At 34.5% G+C, this 16,155-nt stretch overlaps 2 protein-coding genes across 2 annotated transcripts; one reads left to right on the top strand and one right to left on the bottom strand.

Moving 5' to 3' along the window:
* Window positions 1–1,530: 1,530 nt before the first annotated feature.
* On the top strand, window positions 1,531–7,363 carry Smp_071560 (putative small seven transmembrane domain-containing protein). Its single transcript, XM_018793695.1, has 8 exons — window positions 1,531–1,611; window positions 1,657–1,763; window positions 1,794–1,878; window positions 1,914–2,043; window positions 2,077–2,204; window positions 2,239–2,323; window positions 2,359–2,480; window positions 5,991–7,363. Exons 3-8 carry the CDS (start codon window positions 1,802–1,804, stop codon window positions 6,241–6,243), a joined length of 795 nt encoding a protein of 264 aa, XP_018648182.1. The 5' UTR covers window positions 1,531–1,611; window positions 1,657–1,763; window positions 1,794–1,801; the 3' UTR covers window positions 6,244–7,363.
* Window positions 6,102–16,008, bottom strand: Smp_071550 (hypothetical protein). The gene is made up of 14 exons (XM_018793696.1): window positions 15,926–16,008; window positions 15,828–15,890; window positions 15,692–15,777; window positions 15,489–15,641; window positions 15,302–15,438; window positions 15,236–15,263; window positions 15,095–15,186; window positions 14,969–15,056; window positions 14,785–14,922; window positions 11,761–11,850; window positions 11,636–11,719; window positions 8,365–8,454; window positions 7,267–7,371; window positions 6,102–6,295 (listed from the first exon to the last, which is right to left on the bottom strand). Exons 1-14 carry the CDS (start codon window positions 15,999–16,001, stop codon window positions 6,254–6,256), a joined length of 1,272 nt encoding a protein of 423 aa, XP_018648183.1. The 5' UTR covers window positions 16,002–16,008; the 3' UTR covers window positions 6,102–6,253.
* Between the last annotated feature and the right edge of the window lie 147 nt (window positions 16,009–16,155).

A 16,155-nucleotide genomic window follows, 5' to 3' on the forward strand; every position in this document is an offset into this window, starting at 1 on the left:
GAAAAGACTTCATATTTCCTCAAGCTACAGGATTCACCGGTGGGGTTCACCAAAGTTAAATACAAATAACTTATCTCTTTCAAACTTATGAAAATAGCGTCCCTTGAAAACTATATTAGATTAGAAAATCTAATTTTTCTACTCATTGGGATATTACAAGTATAGTATTTATTTATAACAATCTACCCAATGCCCAATTTATTCAAAATTATGAAATGAAAACTTGATAGTGGTACCTACAATAGTTATAGTTTGAGATGTATGTCCAGATAAAGCATATGATGAGATGATGTGATCTGTAAACATAGACAGCAAATATATTAGAGTTTTTTTATCATAACAGCAGGTAATTGAGAAGAAGAAGCATGTCTATGCAGCAGTGTATATGTGAGTGATAATCGGAGTGTTGTTTTGAACGACTATTTTACAATCAATCATAGTATTTGTACCAATTATGCGAATTAATGATAAGAATGAATATAGTAACAAAAACTGATTGCAGAATGTCTGTTCTAATTATTTCCACAATTATTTCTGTGATAAAAACGCCTTTAGAGAGAACCTTACACTGGTAAGTTCAAAGTGTACTTTTGGCCAATTCGACAATAGAGCTAATTATTATTGGTTTTATCAGGACTCACAAAGATTATGTAAATATAACATTTACCCCTTCACTCAAAAAGGTTGAGTGCTCTGGAATGCATACAAGAGCTTTATTTTGGCGACCTATACCATCGAAAATACTCATGGACATCTCCCAGAATACCTACTCTTTGCAGGTAGTTAATTCCTGGAATTCGCTGCCAAGTGAGGTGGTTCAAAAGACGTTTCAGGAGTCTGTGTATATGAAACCTGATAAATTTTTAAAGACCAAATGCAGTAATAATATTAATTTACCAACACTTCTGTTCACTTTGCTAAATACGCTCAGGTTTCTGTATGGAGGAGTCTCAGATCCCTTGTTGCTGAAGCGGAAGACCTCAGGGTGAAAGCTTCTACTATACCGTTTGCAAACATAAGGTTTGAACCATGTTAGCGAACCCAAATTTGTGATCTGTGAAGCACAGAAGAATTGCTAAAAATGATCATCATTCATGATGATGTACTTTGAAAGCGTCCCAAAATGCTTATTATTGTACTACACTTAAGAAAGAACAGATATTGTAGTACAAGAGATCGTGTGACCGTTTCCATGGTTAAAATCATTGATATGTGAAGCTCTTTGCCAGATACAACAGTAAGAAGATATGCTGAAGAGGCTTCCAAAAGAATATTTGAGATTCACTCTTGTTCCTTAGGTGTAAAAGGTATTTAGTTTGAAAGGTACTCGAAGTCTTTTATTAATCGACTAATTTTTGTAGTTTCAGAAGAGATAGCTATCTCTTTACATCTTTGATAAAACTATCTAATCACCGAAGCACATAGCTATGAAGGAAAATTATTCACTGACCATCCTAACCAGAGTTGAGATTAGATGGATTGCATGTTCAATAAATACACATTTCTGTGGACGAGGCTCAGACTAAACTGAACGTTACAACGTACCGAGAGTGTTGTGTGACTCTTGCTTCGCTTTATCTCGCTACTGATACTCACTCTTCCTGAAACTTCGTAAGCTTTATAAATTATTATTCCTTAAAAAAACTCTTCTCACAGGAAAGTGTCTCAATTCCTTGAATTCGGGATCTCATCCAGACCAATTTTTTGGCAACCACTTACCTGCTATTCCATTCCCACCCTTTCTTAAAGCGAACCATTTGACGGTAAGAAAAACTATAAAACGAGCACAGCAGCTCGAATCATGGGCTTCTTCCACTTAGCAAACTGCCTGGCGTTGGCTACGGGTCCTCATTTGCTGGTATACAAGTCTACTGGAATGTAGGTTTAATTCCATTCATTATACTACCTTTTAGACCAGATAATGATGCATTTTGGCCCTGTTTCAAAATTGCATGCGTGTACGCACTTACACAGATCTTGAAGTTTTTCCTGGTCACTTTAGCTCCTCATAACTATTTGTCTAAGGGAGATTCTGTGACATTTGTATGCTTGTGTCTATTCTAATAATTGCTTCAGGATGTTTTCGGTATAGTACTAGAGATAATAGTAATCACTATGATTGTACGTGGATCACTTTGCAGAAGTGAGTTCAATGTAGTAGCATCCAGTGTAGGCTGGTCAATCGCTTCATTAGTAACCACAAGGTGAGTTTTTCAAATCCTTACTTAGTGCCATCAGATATGTCCCAATTTGGGTTGGTACGCGTGGACTAGAATTCGACTGGAAATACTTGTGTTTGAGTTACGAAGCAAACTTGGATTTGGTAAGAATGCGTATAAATTCGTTCGATTCTTTTAGATTGATACATTTGTAATGTTTTACTCTATTTGGCTATTATCACGTCGCTCAGGCCCTACGTGGAGCACTCTACTGGGCCTTCTCACCGTTATTGCGGGGCCAGCTAGAAGCATATTTTATGCGTAAGTTCACTCTTAACCTTAGTGTACATCTTTGCAGTCACATGTTGATGTGATTTAAAAACTTGTTTCTATGTGGAATGACTAACTAGTTTGTTATTTGGCAGTCACTTACCGGCCAAAAACAATATGGACTGAGTCTCAAAGATTGCCACTTACTGAATACCAGTCAGCTTTTTGTCCGACAACTGACTCACTTCCCTTTATTCTTATGTCAGTCTATTTTTCTTTCAAACACTTAAATACCTTAAGCTGCAATTATATAATCAGAACAGCACATGTAAGCGAACAATTGTTTTCAGTTAGATCGTCATCAGGCTTTTCTCTAATATGCATGAATATTTACACTAAAATGTTAAACCAATCAAGGCAATTTGAGTCAATAATCACAATGAATGAGAATACGTCACCGAACATAATAGTTAGAAGTACAAGTTGACTGTAGGAAGACAGGTGCGCAAATAGTAGTAAGAATACTAAATTACGATAACGAAAGTCTTATTGATAGTCAAACATTGGAAATATGAGGTCAAACGTGGGTAAATAGACTTAGAATAGTCATCACAAAACATTAGAATCATTACGTAATAAGAAGTATGTAAATAATGAGATAGTGAAGAATACAAACAGTAAGGGCGGAAAATTACAAACAAAATTAAAAATAATAATGTGATGTGGTAAGTTATGTCCGACCATGGAAGGGATAGGTGAGTTGCAAATTTCTTCTGTACACATAAATTGGGGTAAAAGGTACGAATTCCTATGGCTTCAGTTATATGGAGGAGACGGGAACGAACTCCGTTGGGAAATGTTGGAGATACACGATAGATCACTCGAAACGATTTCGATCTATCTACATAATGACCACTATTAACTAGATGTGCCAAGATAGAAATGCGTATTGTTTTTATCTGGCCCCTCCCAACCATGCTGTTAGATATTCACTTATTCGTTGGTTAAGTTGCCTAGTAATACGCCCTATATAGCTATCCCCACAGGAGCAGCTGAACTTGTAAATGCACATAGAAGGGGCCAACTCAGGTAACTTTTCCTTCGTTTGAGTAGACATTGCTAGTCTACTCGAGAAAGTAAGCGCAAGATTACTTTCGTTAACCCATCTTTCAAGGTATAGCTAGCCACATCATTGTTTTTAATTTTCTTATTAGCATTATTTTCATATCCGTTATTTGTTCGTAATTTTCCGCCCCTTACTGTTTGTATTCTTCACTATCTCATTATTTACATACTTCTTATTACGTAATGATTCTAATGTTTTGTGATGACTATTCTAAGTCTATTTACCCACGTTTGACCTCATATTTCCAATGTTTAACTATCAATAAGACTTTCGTTATCGTAATTTAGTATTCTTACTACTATTTGCGCACCTGTCTTCCTACAGTCAACTTGTACTTCTAACTATTATGTTCGGTGACGTATTCTCATTCATTGTGATTATTGACTCAAATTGCCTTGATTGGTTTAACATTTTAGTGTAAATATTCATGCATATTAGAGAAAAGCCTGATGACGATCTAACTGAAAACAATTGTTCGCTTATATGTGTTGTTCTAATTTTTACAATGGGAATCTTTAATTATATAATCCAGAACTGTCATCAAATTAGAATCACAATTCTATGCACCAAAGTAAACTTCATTAGTATTTCCATGTGTCGTAACTTACTGATTTGTATACTGACTCATTGCCATTATCTTTTGCTGATAATTAGCAAAAAATTTGTACAGTTGGATGAGACTTTTTCAGAACATGAACCTAAACATCTTTATGATTCAGTCTATCCTTCGACGTCATTGTGTATCTATTTTCGTACCGCATTTGCTATCTGAGCTGGTTGTCCTGCACAGCATTCGAAAACATGTATTTGATACGTTCATCCCTTACCTCGGATCTGGTAATTTGAAACGGATAGTTTAAACTGGCAGGTCACAAAAATCAATCTTTAGCCTAAGATTTGTAATTCAGTGAAACTTTCCAGCTGGTCGCAAGTTATAAATAATGTTCAGTATCACTAAATCTAGTCATATTTCGTCAACTAATTTCCTAAGCTACCACACACGAGCTTTATAGATAAATCAAGTCTTGGTTTTTGAATGTACAGATTAGTTAAATATTCAGAAGCATTTTGAGTATAAGTCTGAAATATAATTGCAGTCGTGCCCAGATTTCATTTACTAGTTTTCAAATGCAATACGAGATCCTTGTGCTACTATTCAAAAAGGTTAAATTGTTTGCAACATCTAATGGTAGTTTAAAGTCAATTTGAATTTTTAACTGTAAACTAAGAAGTCAAGGGATGTATACAATAGTAACCCCAATTATAAGTGCTACCTTGATGCGGTATTCGGTTTCACAGCCTGGATCAATCAATATAGTCTATAACAATTATTTCTCAAGGTCCTAAAGTCTTAGACAAAAGCTAAAGCAGCTAATTAAGATTCAAGAGCAATGTCGTACAGGTTAAAATACTGAGCTGTAGTGATATTATGATTATTCCGGCGAATTACTGTCACTTTTCATTAAACACAAGGAGTAATAAAGACGGACTTTTAGAACAACCTTCCTCCTTAATATGCACATTTATGGTAAGGATGGTAAGACTTAAAAAGTGCAAACCTAAAACAACACAAAAGGATCGCGCGTGACTGGCCACATCCAGTTCCCCCTTGGGCTTCAGTGTTAAACTTCCACGTCGATAAGTTCATCAATACGAATCTAGATTCTCCGGATTCTTGAACGAGATATCATTTCAATGTAAGCGACCAGCAAGTATCTATCTTCCACATCAGCAGCACTCAATTTTATTTTGTCTGCTATAAAACTTAGTCCCTCAACAATCTTTCTATCTCATAGATGTATTTCAGGTGGTACTACCTAAGAATTTAATTGATATGAAACGGGATTTCTAATTCGAAGTAATCTGGGATATTCTTTAGTCAGTTATGTAAACAATGATGACGTTTTTAATAACACTTACTGAATAATAACGGTTATGATACTTCGGAAACGTCTTCAGAACTCATTTTAGTGGTCCCCAAGCACAACAGTAATCAAAGGAAACGCAAATATACAGATAACTAAGTTTGTTTTCTTAAACGTTGTTATTGATAGTTAATAAAAATAAAGTGAGATTGAGCCATTTTTTAAACTCATCAAAGAGGGGTAGGATCAAGTCATCTGTCTCTGGAGCTATCTGCACAAACAACGGATTATCAGTGTACTTGCGAATTAAGAGAAACGATTTGACCGTCACTTTGTTATTTTCTAAATATCAATAAAAACCCGATTAGGACATTAATACTCTTCTAATCGAACCGCTTATATGAAAAAGTTCGTTTGTATGTACGTCATTGTACATAATGTTTGATCAAAAATGGTACGAGGACTACTAATTATCTAGTCGTGAAAAGATTGCAAGTAAAATGTTCAATCCCTGTGGATCTTTATTATTTTTTTTTAACACAATACTATTGTAATTTTTTCGCCTTCTAGATTATTGTCCCATAAAATTGAGAACATCTTTGTTACCCTCGCGATAAAAACAATCATTTGTATTATCTTCGGAATTACAACTATGATAATACGATCACAAAGGCATACTGACCGAACTGAAGCACGGGAATCGCAAGGATTATTCAACATTATTCGCTTGTTATATCAGTTGACAACGGGACGATACATATGTGCGTACAAAAGTCGAGACTCAAAATCCAGCTCATCAGTGTTTCTCAAAAACGTAAAATGAAAAGTTTGTTTCAAAACGTTTGTCTACAAACAAAGTCTTTCCACTGCGCAACCTACAATTAAGAAAATGATTATTCTAGCGTTATTTATACGTACTTTGAAAACAGAAAATGTGTTTCAAATGCTAGTTTCTTTAAAATAAATGCGATGTAATCCAAGGGTTTGGTTAACTGCTGTTAAATTAAATGCTCAAATGTATTTCATATGGCATAACTATAGCACAACATCCCAGTGATGATCAAGTGAATTTATCACCAGGTTAAGTAGCTGCATCAATAAGTTGGTTTATTTGAATTTTAGTGAGACAATTGCGAAACCGAGAAGTAGGTGAATAATTAGAAAGAAAGAACTAGGAATATGTTCATACAGAATCTGTTTATATGCAACAAAGAAGCCAGGAAAATGTCCTCTAAATTAAACCATTTCTTAAATTAGACGATTTAAATTTATTACTATGTACAATAGTCTTCATTATTTCCTAATGTTTTATTATGGCTCATATTGACTCCGAAGATATCGGTTTTTGGTATGTTTTCCTTTGGATAGTACAGTGAGTGAAGCGCATTCAAATTAGCAGTATGATTGGCAATTTTACAAATGTATATGATGATCTGATCAAAAATTTCTAACTTTATATGAAGAATCTTATCATCAGCCTTGAAATCCCAATATTTGATTAACACTAAAAGATTCCCGATCCGATAGACGAAATTATTAGAATATAATGGTCAGTTTTACCGTTACACAGGTAATATCTTGCCTCAAGACCGAAGTTCACGACTACCAACATAACGAAGCGTCCAGTTAACCAGATGCTCTAAGTACTGTTAAATGACTAATTACTTGCTTGCTCGAATTATATAATGCCGATTTACAAGTAAGCTAGCTTATCTCTGTGCAGATCGTATGTTTTTCGCTTATGATACAGTATCATAATCGAAATATCCAACGTGACATATTTACGACAGTACCTACTACAATTTAATCAACGACGTTAGGTATAAGAATAATCAAAATATCTTACAGGGACTGATAGATAGTGAGATATTTCCTTCTTCTTTTGATGATTGCCAGGTATTTGAGACATGAGTTCCTTCAAAGCGTTGATATTTCGCTTTTCCAAGCAGAGCTGAAACAAAAGACATTTAGATGCTTAGAATGTCTCAAACTGAATTTTAAGGTGAAGAAACAGTGTGATTAGGGTTCACTGGCTCTATTTGGACACGTGCGTTCTGTACTTTATCATAATCGTGCAGTGATTTACTAGACTAGGAATAATATTACGGCTGATATATTAGTTCTTTGTTACATTTTTTTAACTTGATCAGAAGTTTTTATTCTGAATGCGTATAACAACGCATTAGACTGTCGAAATGAAAAAAACAATGATTAATATAACAGACGGCTATCAGTTTAATTATTTCTTGAGTTATGTGGATAACTATACCAGAAAGTGATTCGCAGTTAGCTTATCTCCCAGATCGACATAGTTTACAAATTTTCTTGAGGTGAACTTACATTTAGGATGTAACTCTGTGATGGATGCTACTTATGACGACAGATATTAGTATATATCACCAACCGATAATAGGATGCCTGGCGGGGAAAAGTTGAAAGGATCGGAAGGAAGAGAACGAGGGTTATTGGTATGGGAATGAAGAAATAATGGAGTCTGAGACAGTTGATGGACATCTTGCAAATGAAGTATTACTGCTTGGTTTTCAGATTTTACTAAGAGGTCCTGTAATTTTGTATTTAAACACATTTGGTTGTCCCCACTTGCATTCTCGTTCACTAAAACTCTACCTGTTGAGAATAAGAGTACTATGGTGCTTGATACATGCCCTTCCCATTATGTCTTACATATTGTACTGCAGGCTACAATTGTGATTCCATTTAATTTTGTATTTTTTTAAGTACAGAAATTTAAATGCACTTGAGACCTTTCTAAATCAAATTACTGTCTCACTAATGGAAAGTAGACCTTTATTTTTGGAAGTACCAGAGGTTGTGATCGAACTTACAGAACCCTATATGTTGAATGTAAATGTAATTAACGGTGAGCAATGAGTAGCTATAAAGACTGTTCGTTATAAATTATATTACAAACAATTTAACTTACTTTAACTGCTTCATCTACCATATTTAACCGAATAACAATCTGTATAAGCTCTTCATCATCACTTATATATTTCAAGTAACTTTCAATAATCTAAAAATGAGAATTCAGATCATGAAATAATTTTGGAGATTAACCTTTAATTTATTGACTCAACAAATCTATAATTGTTTTAAATGTACCACTCAGTTAATTTCACAAACATCATAGAGATGACCATTGTGTATTCTAAGAATGATAACATTACGAATAATTCCCTCATTTGGAGATCCACCTACAGTGTCAGAAGTAAAACAGTAAGTTTTTTCATAAACATGTGGTGGATACAACACACTCCGATACAACGGCATTGCCTTTTCACTATTCTATTGAAACTATACTAAATATCTCATATAATTACTCTAGCTGAGGAAATTAATTGAAAAACTAAAACCTCCTAGATTATGACTACATACTGAGTACCAACAGCTGTCAGTTTCCAAAACTGAACAAAAGCAGATTAGTGATGGCAAACCAGTTTCATCGAGTGTAACCAGAAGGAAAAGAAACAACTAGATCCAAGAGATGTAGCCAATGTGGCAGAAAATGTATGTGAACACGATACATCTGACATATGTGCCTTTATTGGTTTGCAAGTTCAATATTTTTTCATTCATATTCACAGGATTTATACATAGATGCAAGGACAGAAACTGCATATCAGCAACTTGTAACCGAGGTGAAAGTGGGAGCTGACTTATCGAAACACTGAATATTATTGTAGCCAGGTAGTTGGTGGGTCTTTGATTAAGTCAGGAATCTTAGCATCTCTTATAGCAGTTTAATGGGTTTGGTCCTACAGCAACTGCAATCTTAGTTTTTTCCTACTTTATCGAGTCAGCTGGTAAGAACGCCACTAAGTGCCAGATTTTGTATAAATGGGAAGGTACTAGTTTAGGAACTGATTGCATTATTAGGAAGTGTATTGAAAGATATTTTCTTATCCAGGAAGTAGGTCATAATATAAAACCATCATACCTAGAACTCAAGCTACTGCCATATCGAATGTAACATATTGGAATTTTGCAGATAGACTTTATTTTGTAACGTGCTTTAGTCGACACTGTAACTTGCTGTCGAAATATTTGCTGAATTTAAAAAATAGGAATAATCTGTTTCCCATAGGCTCAGCAATCCAAAGACGTGTGGTCTGAAATATAGTCGGATTTCTCTTCCAACTGGTGGTGACCTAAAAACAATGATCTTGTCTTTATTGGCATCATTAAGTCACTTCTGTACACACAGAAATGTTCGAATTATGTATGTACATAGTACTGGTTCAACATCTTACTGTGTATGTTAACTATAAGTTTTAGAAACTTGTGCTATACTATTAATCTGTTATTACCCACAAAAATACTAATCATTATCATTGTGCATATTCACAGTTTTGAGTAACTCCTGAGAAGGGATTACTTCACTAAATGTAATTTTAGAATTCTACAACCTTTAAAGACTAGACACTGAATGCTTTACCATTTACTGCCAGACCATTTTGACTTAGTCTTAAAAGAATTGAGTCATCAGATAGCTAGCTCATTGGTAAGGTCTCTGACTGCAGGACTGAATAGGGTGGAACTGTCAGCTAAACAAAGTTTACAGATATGTGTCAACAAACAATAAACCCATGTTCATAGTCCTTGGTTGATCATCTAGCTCAAAAGCAAAAAATCTCCTCAAGATAGTAGGTTTTGGTATTCATAGATAAAACAAAAAATGTTTGAAGTATGGCGTTTGAACAGTATTTTTTTCGACAGTCTCATTTTAAAAAGCTGTATTTAAACGAGAAAACTAATGAACATATTTTATATATTAGTGTCCATTAATATACTGAGTGGAAATAGAGTTCATTTCGCAATAAGGGGTAAAATTTATAACTAGTAAAAAGAAGGATAATAAAACCGACTAGATATTATAGGATATATGAGAGATTAACGATCAAGGACACAATCACAAGACGTGGGATTCCGGTATGATTTCCCGAATAGGTAAGTAGTATTCCTCTGACAGTTAGTTATTTGAGTTAAGAAGAACAAGATTGATTTTTATCATATTTTAAGCGACAGAATATTAGGTAACAGATTTGAACAAGATACTAACACCAATTTGAAGCTATTTACAAAACAAAACAGACATCGCTGAGTGTGGTGATATTCCTTTATTTATATTTATTTATTTAAACACATAAATATTGGTACAAAAAGCACCAGATAAATATGCGCCTCACAAATCTCATTTGATTTGTGTGAGGGCTGAGATACTGCCCAGGTGCCCAGACTGAAGCAGGTGGTTTTCTTAGGGGGCCACACCCCGAGCCTTTGACCTAAAAGTCTGATCCACAAGGCAGTGGAGCATCGTGAGGAGATGCAGTCCCATGGTAGCCGGTGACCAACAATAGGTTCATACGCCATACGTTTCATCAGGATCCTGGAGCCCATGTGCACCATTGGTTTGGAATCAGGGTTTTCCAACTCCCCTAGGTAGACCGTCCATGTCCACCAACCCGGTTAAAGCTCCGGACATTCGCTCTTCGTCCTCTCACTTTCGTAAACAACACCCCCGCCACGAGAAGGCAGTGAGTAGGACTTCCCTGGCAGAGGCTATATATTCGCGTGGCCATGTGAGAGCATTTCGAGAGGGAGAGCGGACTCTCCCCACTCTCGGCCGTACCAGGGCATTTGAGGGTGATATTCCTAGGAAGTTATAAATATTTCAAAATAAATTAACCGAGTTGTGTTCAGTAAATTAGTTCGAAAATGTAAGTCGTTCGCTCCGTCAATGAGATGACCTACCACTTTAAGGAATATATTTCTGAGCTACTGGTTTAAAAGATGGGATACAATCACAACAATATAGCTGTAGAGTTCCCAATCAACTAATTACAACCTTGATATAGAAACAATCCAAGATTAATAGAAACCCAGTAACGATTAGTTCCTATATGTACCATAACAAAGCATCATTTCAAGTAGGCAAATATCGAAATTAGAGTTACAATAATTTATTTCTGATGAAAAATAAATAGTTTCCCCGACATAGATGGAATTAACAACTGCATCACAAAGATCGATGTCAGTTGTACTGTTCTTTTGATCTACTTACGCTAAAATAGCAGTAAAATGTGTGACAGAATTTATTTGTACTTTTGGGTCATTTAAATGTTATTTATTTTCCTTGCAGAATTATATGTTGTAGAGCAAGTGAATACTATGAAATAATAACTGCAGAGACTTACGTTTTTTGGGACATCTAATGAATTGAGATGAAGGATAAAACGGTCAGTTGGGATGGTAACCTCCATACGACGCGACAAAGATTTCTTTAAGAATTATAGTCGATTTATGTAACTAGTCACTTTACCTTTTTTAACATGATAAATTCCAGATCGTCCCAGTTTTGTGACTGAACAAGGGGCTCTATTAACAACCATCTAAACTGTTCGTCCGATATCTGAAAGAAATATAAGGACATTAATTATTAGGAGTATATGACTAATTATCTGCATACGATGAGGGAAAAAAACCTATGAGGCTTACAAAGATAATTTGAATGCGGATGTAGAAAACAAGTAATGTAAGGATCGGAAGACAATTCCATTAGCTAGAATACATTATCCAAACAAAGCCAAGCTTCTCGATCTTGGTGTAAACTACTGATATACGAGTCTAACAAAGATGTTATACAACCATTAGTCAATTCAGAGCGTACCAGCGTCAACATGAAACGTATAAGGGAATTATAGACAATGAACACTGGAGAAATTGACAGAGCACCTAATCAATATCTTTGCCACACAGCATTCAAAGGAGAATACTAGACTGAGGGTAAGTGAACGGCTATGCACTATTTGGTTTTTTAGGTGTAAAACATAAAAACTGCAAAAGAAGTTACCGGCTTAGTTTGCTACAATTTAAATTAACACAGAGAGATCCGATGAAAATAAATATCAAAATAAGGGAACTAATCAAAGGCACATCCCACAATATCTAAGATTCAGAGGGAAATAAAGAGCATACCTAAGTCGCTGACTGATTTTAGGCTATGCCCTGTAATTTATGTAATTGTTTCGTTGTGGATCCCGACTGAGGAACCTTCATCTTAGCATAGTGCCCATATGATTTTCAAGAGAATATGAATCCAGAAGGTAGATAGTTCTGAAGAACACTTCAAATAATTACTTCATATGATAAACAACTGCTAACTTGATTATGGTCATAAGTCTGAGTTCAGTGATTTTAATAAGCTGATACATTGTTGTATGCGCCAATCGGTAATAAGCATACGACAAAAATCCAATGGACATCGAGTAGCATAGTTGTGTCAAAGAATAAATCTAGTGTTAGTAAGTACACCCGTGTTCTTCAAATCTGATATCAGTTCCACGTTTGATTGATCGACATAAGGTCAGATCTAAAATCCGCCTGAGTCTTAACGTGTTTGGTACAATTGAGCACTAGCTGCAAGGCAGATGAACATAGTAGCTGAAATCTTATGAATAACATCGGTCAAATTGACTCCCGATGGTTATTTCAGAACAATTTGTCCTACACTACAAATTAAGGGGTAAGCGACTAAACATGTTTACACAGAACTACGGCTGATTCAAAACTCTTATAATTTACCTCGGCTAATATTTATCTTTAAACATGAGGTTGATGGGTTAGGATATGCTTCTTTTCCTTGAGGGTGAAGATGGATTGATAAAAAGATTAAGACAACATTTAGGAGAGAACTCTGAATATACATTAGCAGACGAAATAAAATCCTGTATGTGATCGAGATTCTCTAGTTCATTAGACTGTGGTAAACTTTAAGACAACTGATTGTGTTGGCGATCTTATTGATTTAGAGTACTACAGTCTAACTATAACTGTTATTTTAACATGATAGTAAAATTCTCTAAATGTGATAACCAGTCAGGTTACATTTACTGAGACGTTTGTTTCTCATTTTTTAACCATGCAAATTATTTAGAGGAAGTTCAAAGCCAAAGCAAATTTTGAGTTTCTCAAAATCCAAGACACCAGGTTTTTGGTGGAGGACAGTCCTTCAAATAAATAAAACACTGCTTCTCGATATGGGATGGAATACAATTAGCAGTGCCATGGCAGCTAATCATTAATAAGTAAAAAACCTGAACTCCTTAACGTTTTTATCTATTTCGTATTATCTAAATGACAACAATTGCATTCGATGATTCTAATCAGTTGTCTTATCGGAATTTGTTTAACAATTCACTGGAACATTAAAAATGACACATACATACAGTTTTTATAAAAAATTTACACTCTTCAAATATCACTCTTTTATTATTTTTATTTTGTTTAATTATTTTTTCATGTTATACATGCTGTGACAGATATGATTCATATCATATATTACAATTTGTATGTTTCCTTATAAATTCACTGATAAGAGACAGTATCTAATGTGAATGTAATATCTCCTTTCACCTCTTACGTTTCCTATACAATGTGTTATATGAACACTCATCAATTGACATCCCACACCGCTTACACACTAATACATATACCTAGTTTAGACTTTGTTAACGTTGATTGGATGACCTATTCAGTGTACAATGAACCCGGAGAACCATGTACCTATTTATATTCGATAATTTTGATGTTTGATTATAATTCCTTGGAAAAGCTTGGACCAGATTGCCAGGTGAAACGTTGGATTTACTACAAATTCATTCGCTGAGATTTTACAAATATATTATTTCTATTTAATAAAACACTGCTTTACGGAGTCTCATTTTCTAGTGATCGCGTTTTTACTGTATGATATCAGTAGTATATTCAATTATTGTAAAGACGGACTTCTGGGATTTAACTTAAATAATTAATTTCTAACCTCTGGCCCTGCTTTAAATCAAATAATTTAAAAATTTATTTGAAGGACTGTCCTCCACCAAAAACCTGGTGTCTTGGATTTTGAGAAACTCAAAATTTGCTTTGGCTTTGAACTTCCTCTAAATAATTTGCATGGTTAAAAAATGAGAAACAAACGTCTCAGTAAATGTAACCTGACTGGTTATCACATTTAGAGAATTTTACTATCATGTTAAAATAACAGTTATGGTTAGACCGTAATACTTGAGTGACTGCTTGTAAGATATTTAAGCTTATATTTCTTCTCGTTTACATCATCCAACTATTATCCAGCTGTAAGTTTTTTCTAAACAAGAGATAACATCCCGATTGAATATAAAGACTGGCTAAAACATTCTGTAAAAAATTACGAAAAACAAATTTCATACATATATACAAAGTAGTTTAATATTATTAAGAGCAAAAAGTAACTACTTCAAATCAAATTTTAGAAACTACGTGCTTTGAACTTTTTCCCAAGAGTTTCAGCCCGACTATTCGTCTTAACGCTTTGGTCCATCCTCGCCAATGCACCAAGAGTTTCGCATAATGGCTGCATTAACAAACTCTCAGGAAGTGTAGTAGCTGTTTTTCGGGCGTTTGTATACGTAAGAAGCTCACTGTAATATGAACTCCATTCTCGTTCCTAATATAAACAGATTACTAATTATCAAGTGAACAGAAATAAATACATAGCTGTTTTGATAATCCAGGATAACAGCCAACTCAGAAGAGATTTCAACAATATTTTTAACAGCGAGATTTGAGGCTACTTCAGATCTAAACGAAGTTAGTAAAAAGACTATATTTTACAATACTCTGCAATTTGCATTATATATTTATTAACTTCATCTACGTGACCCGAGGATAAATTCATCAACTTTTGCATCAACTGACTATAGCTAGAAATCTTTACAACAAGTATTTTGTATGTAAGTTGAGATACAATGTTAGCTTACTTCACTTTCTTTGATGAAGCCGAGTAGTCTGAACAAATGAAGTTATTTATATCCAGATTAACTCACTTCATATATCTCTTTAAGTCTACTAACTGTCCAGTATTTCTAAGGAAGTTAAGAAAGTGAAACGCGGCTACTGAATTTTTTAACAAAATATTTTCAAAAGTGCTTTCTGATAATGAATTCCTAAGTTCATTAACAATCTGTAAGGGATGATAATTTGAAATAAATAGATTTTGAAAGTGATGTTAACCTTTGTAATTAAATTGCCGTCACAAGTGCTTGTAGTTAAATTTAAAATAACTGATTTGGAAGATTGTGAAACAAAAGTACTCAACGGCCATGTGCTCACTCCCCCAACAACAAAGTCATCAAGAGCTATTGTGATTGCTTTCAACCAGCATGCCTGTTATAATAAGAATCAAAATTAAAAATATTATTGTATTGTTTTTGAACCTCTGAACAGAACGCAGCATCTTTTTCATAGTAAACCTCATTACCGACTAAGTTATGGCATATTGCACAAAATAGATTGTTAAAGTCTGTTAGATAAAATTTAGATGATGACAGTGATACTAACTGAGATTCATACCTACTGTTATTGATTCATCACATAATGTTTCACCAAAGCTATCACCGAGAATATCAGAGTACGCTAAACAATGATAGTAGAATTTGGTGATAAACTACTTGACGTATTATCTGCTTCCTCTAAATCAAACTGAAATCCTTTGACGGCACTCTCCTCCCATATATCATCCGACATTCTGTTTAGAAAAAAATAAAACGTTTAACCAAAAGAACTTGCTTTGTTTTTGAGATCCACTGACAAAATATCAAAATAAAGTCAACAATCCACATGCATCAAAATTACACGTCGACCGGTAGAATGATACAAAATACATTAGTGTTTGGAATTA

Source organism: Schistosoma mansoni, chromosome 1, assembly GCF_000237925.1.
Source record: "Schistosoma mansoni strain Puerto Rico chromosome 1, complete genome".
Lineage (NCBI taxonomy): Eukaryota > Metazoa > Platyhelminthes > Trematoda > Strigeidida > Schistosomatidae > Schistosoma > Schistosoma mansoni.

Bases quoted from the DNA above. Each gene is read 5' to 3' on its own strand.
- Smp_071550 (XM_018793696.1), bottom strand. From the start codon at position 16,001: ATGTCGGATGATATATGGGAGGAGAGTGCCGTCAAAGGATTTCAGTTT. The intron at 15,891-15,925 runs GTAGTTTATCAC...ATCATTGTTTAG, and splicing joins GGAAGCAGATAATACGTCAA to CGTACTCTGATATTCTCGGT. The intron at 15,057-15,094 runs GTATTGTAAAAT...AACTTCGTTTAG, and splicing joins TATATAATGCAAATTGCAGA to ATCTGAAGTAGCCTCAAATC.
- Smp_071560 (XM_018793695.1), top strand. From the start codon at position 1,802: ATGGGCTTCTTCCACTTAGCAAACTGCCTGGCGTTGGCTACGGGTCCT. The intron at 2,044-2,076 runs GTATGCTTGTGT...TAATTGCTTCAG, and splicing joins AGGGAGATTCTGTGACATTT to GATGTTTTCGGTATAGTACT. The intron at 2,481-5,990 runs GTAAGTTCACTC...TTCGCCTTCTAG, and splicing joins GCTAGAAGCATATTTTATGC to ATTATTGTCCCATAAAATTG.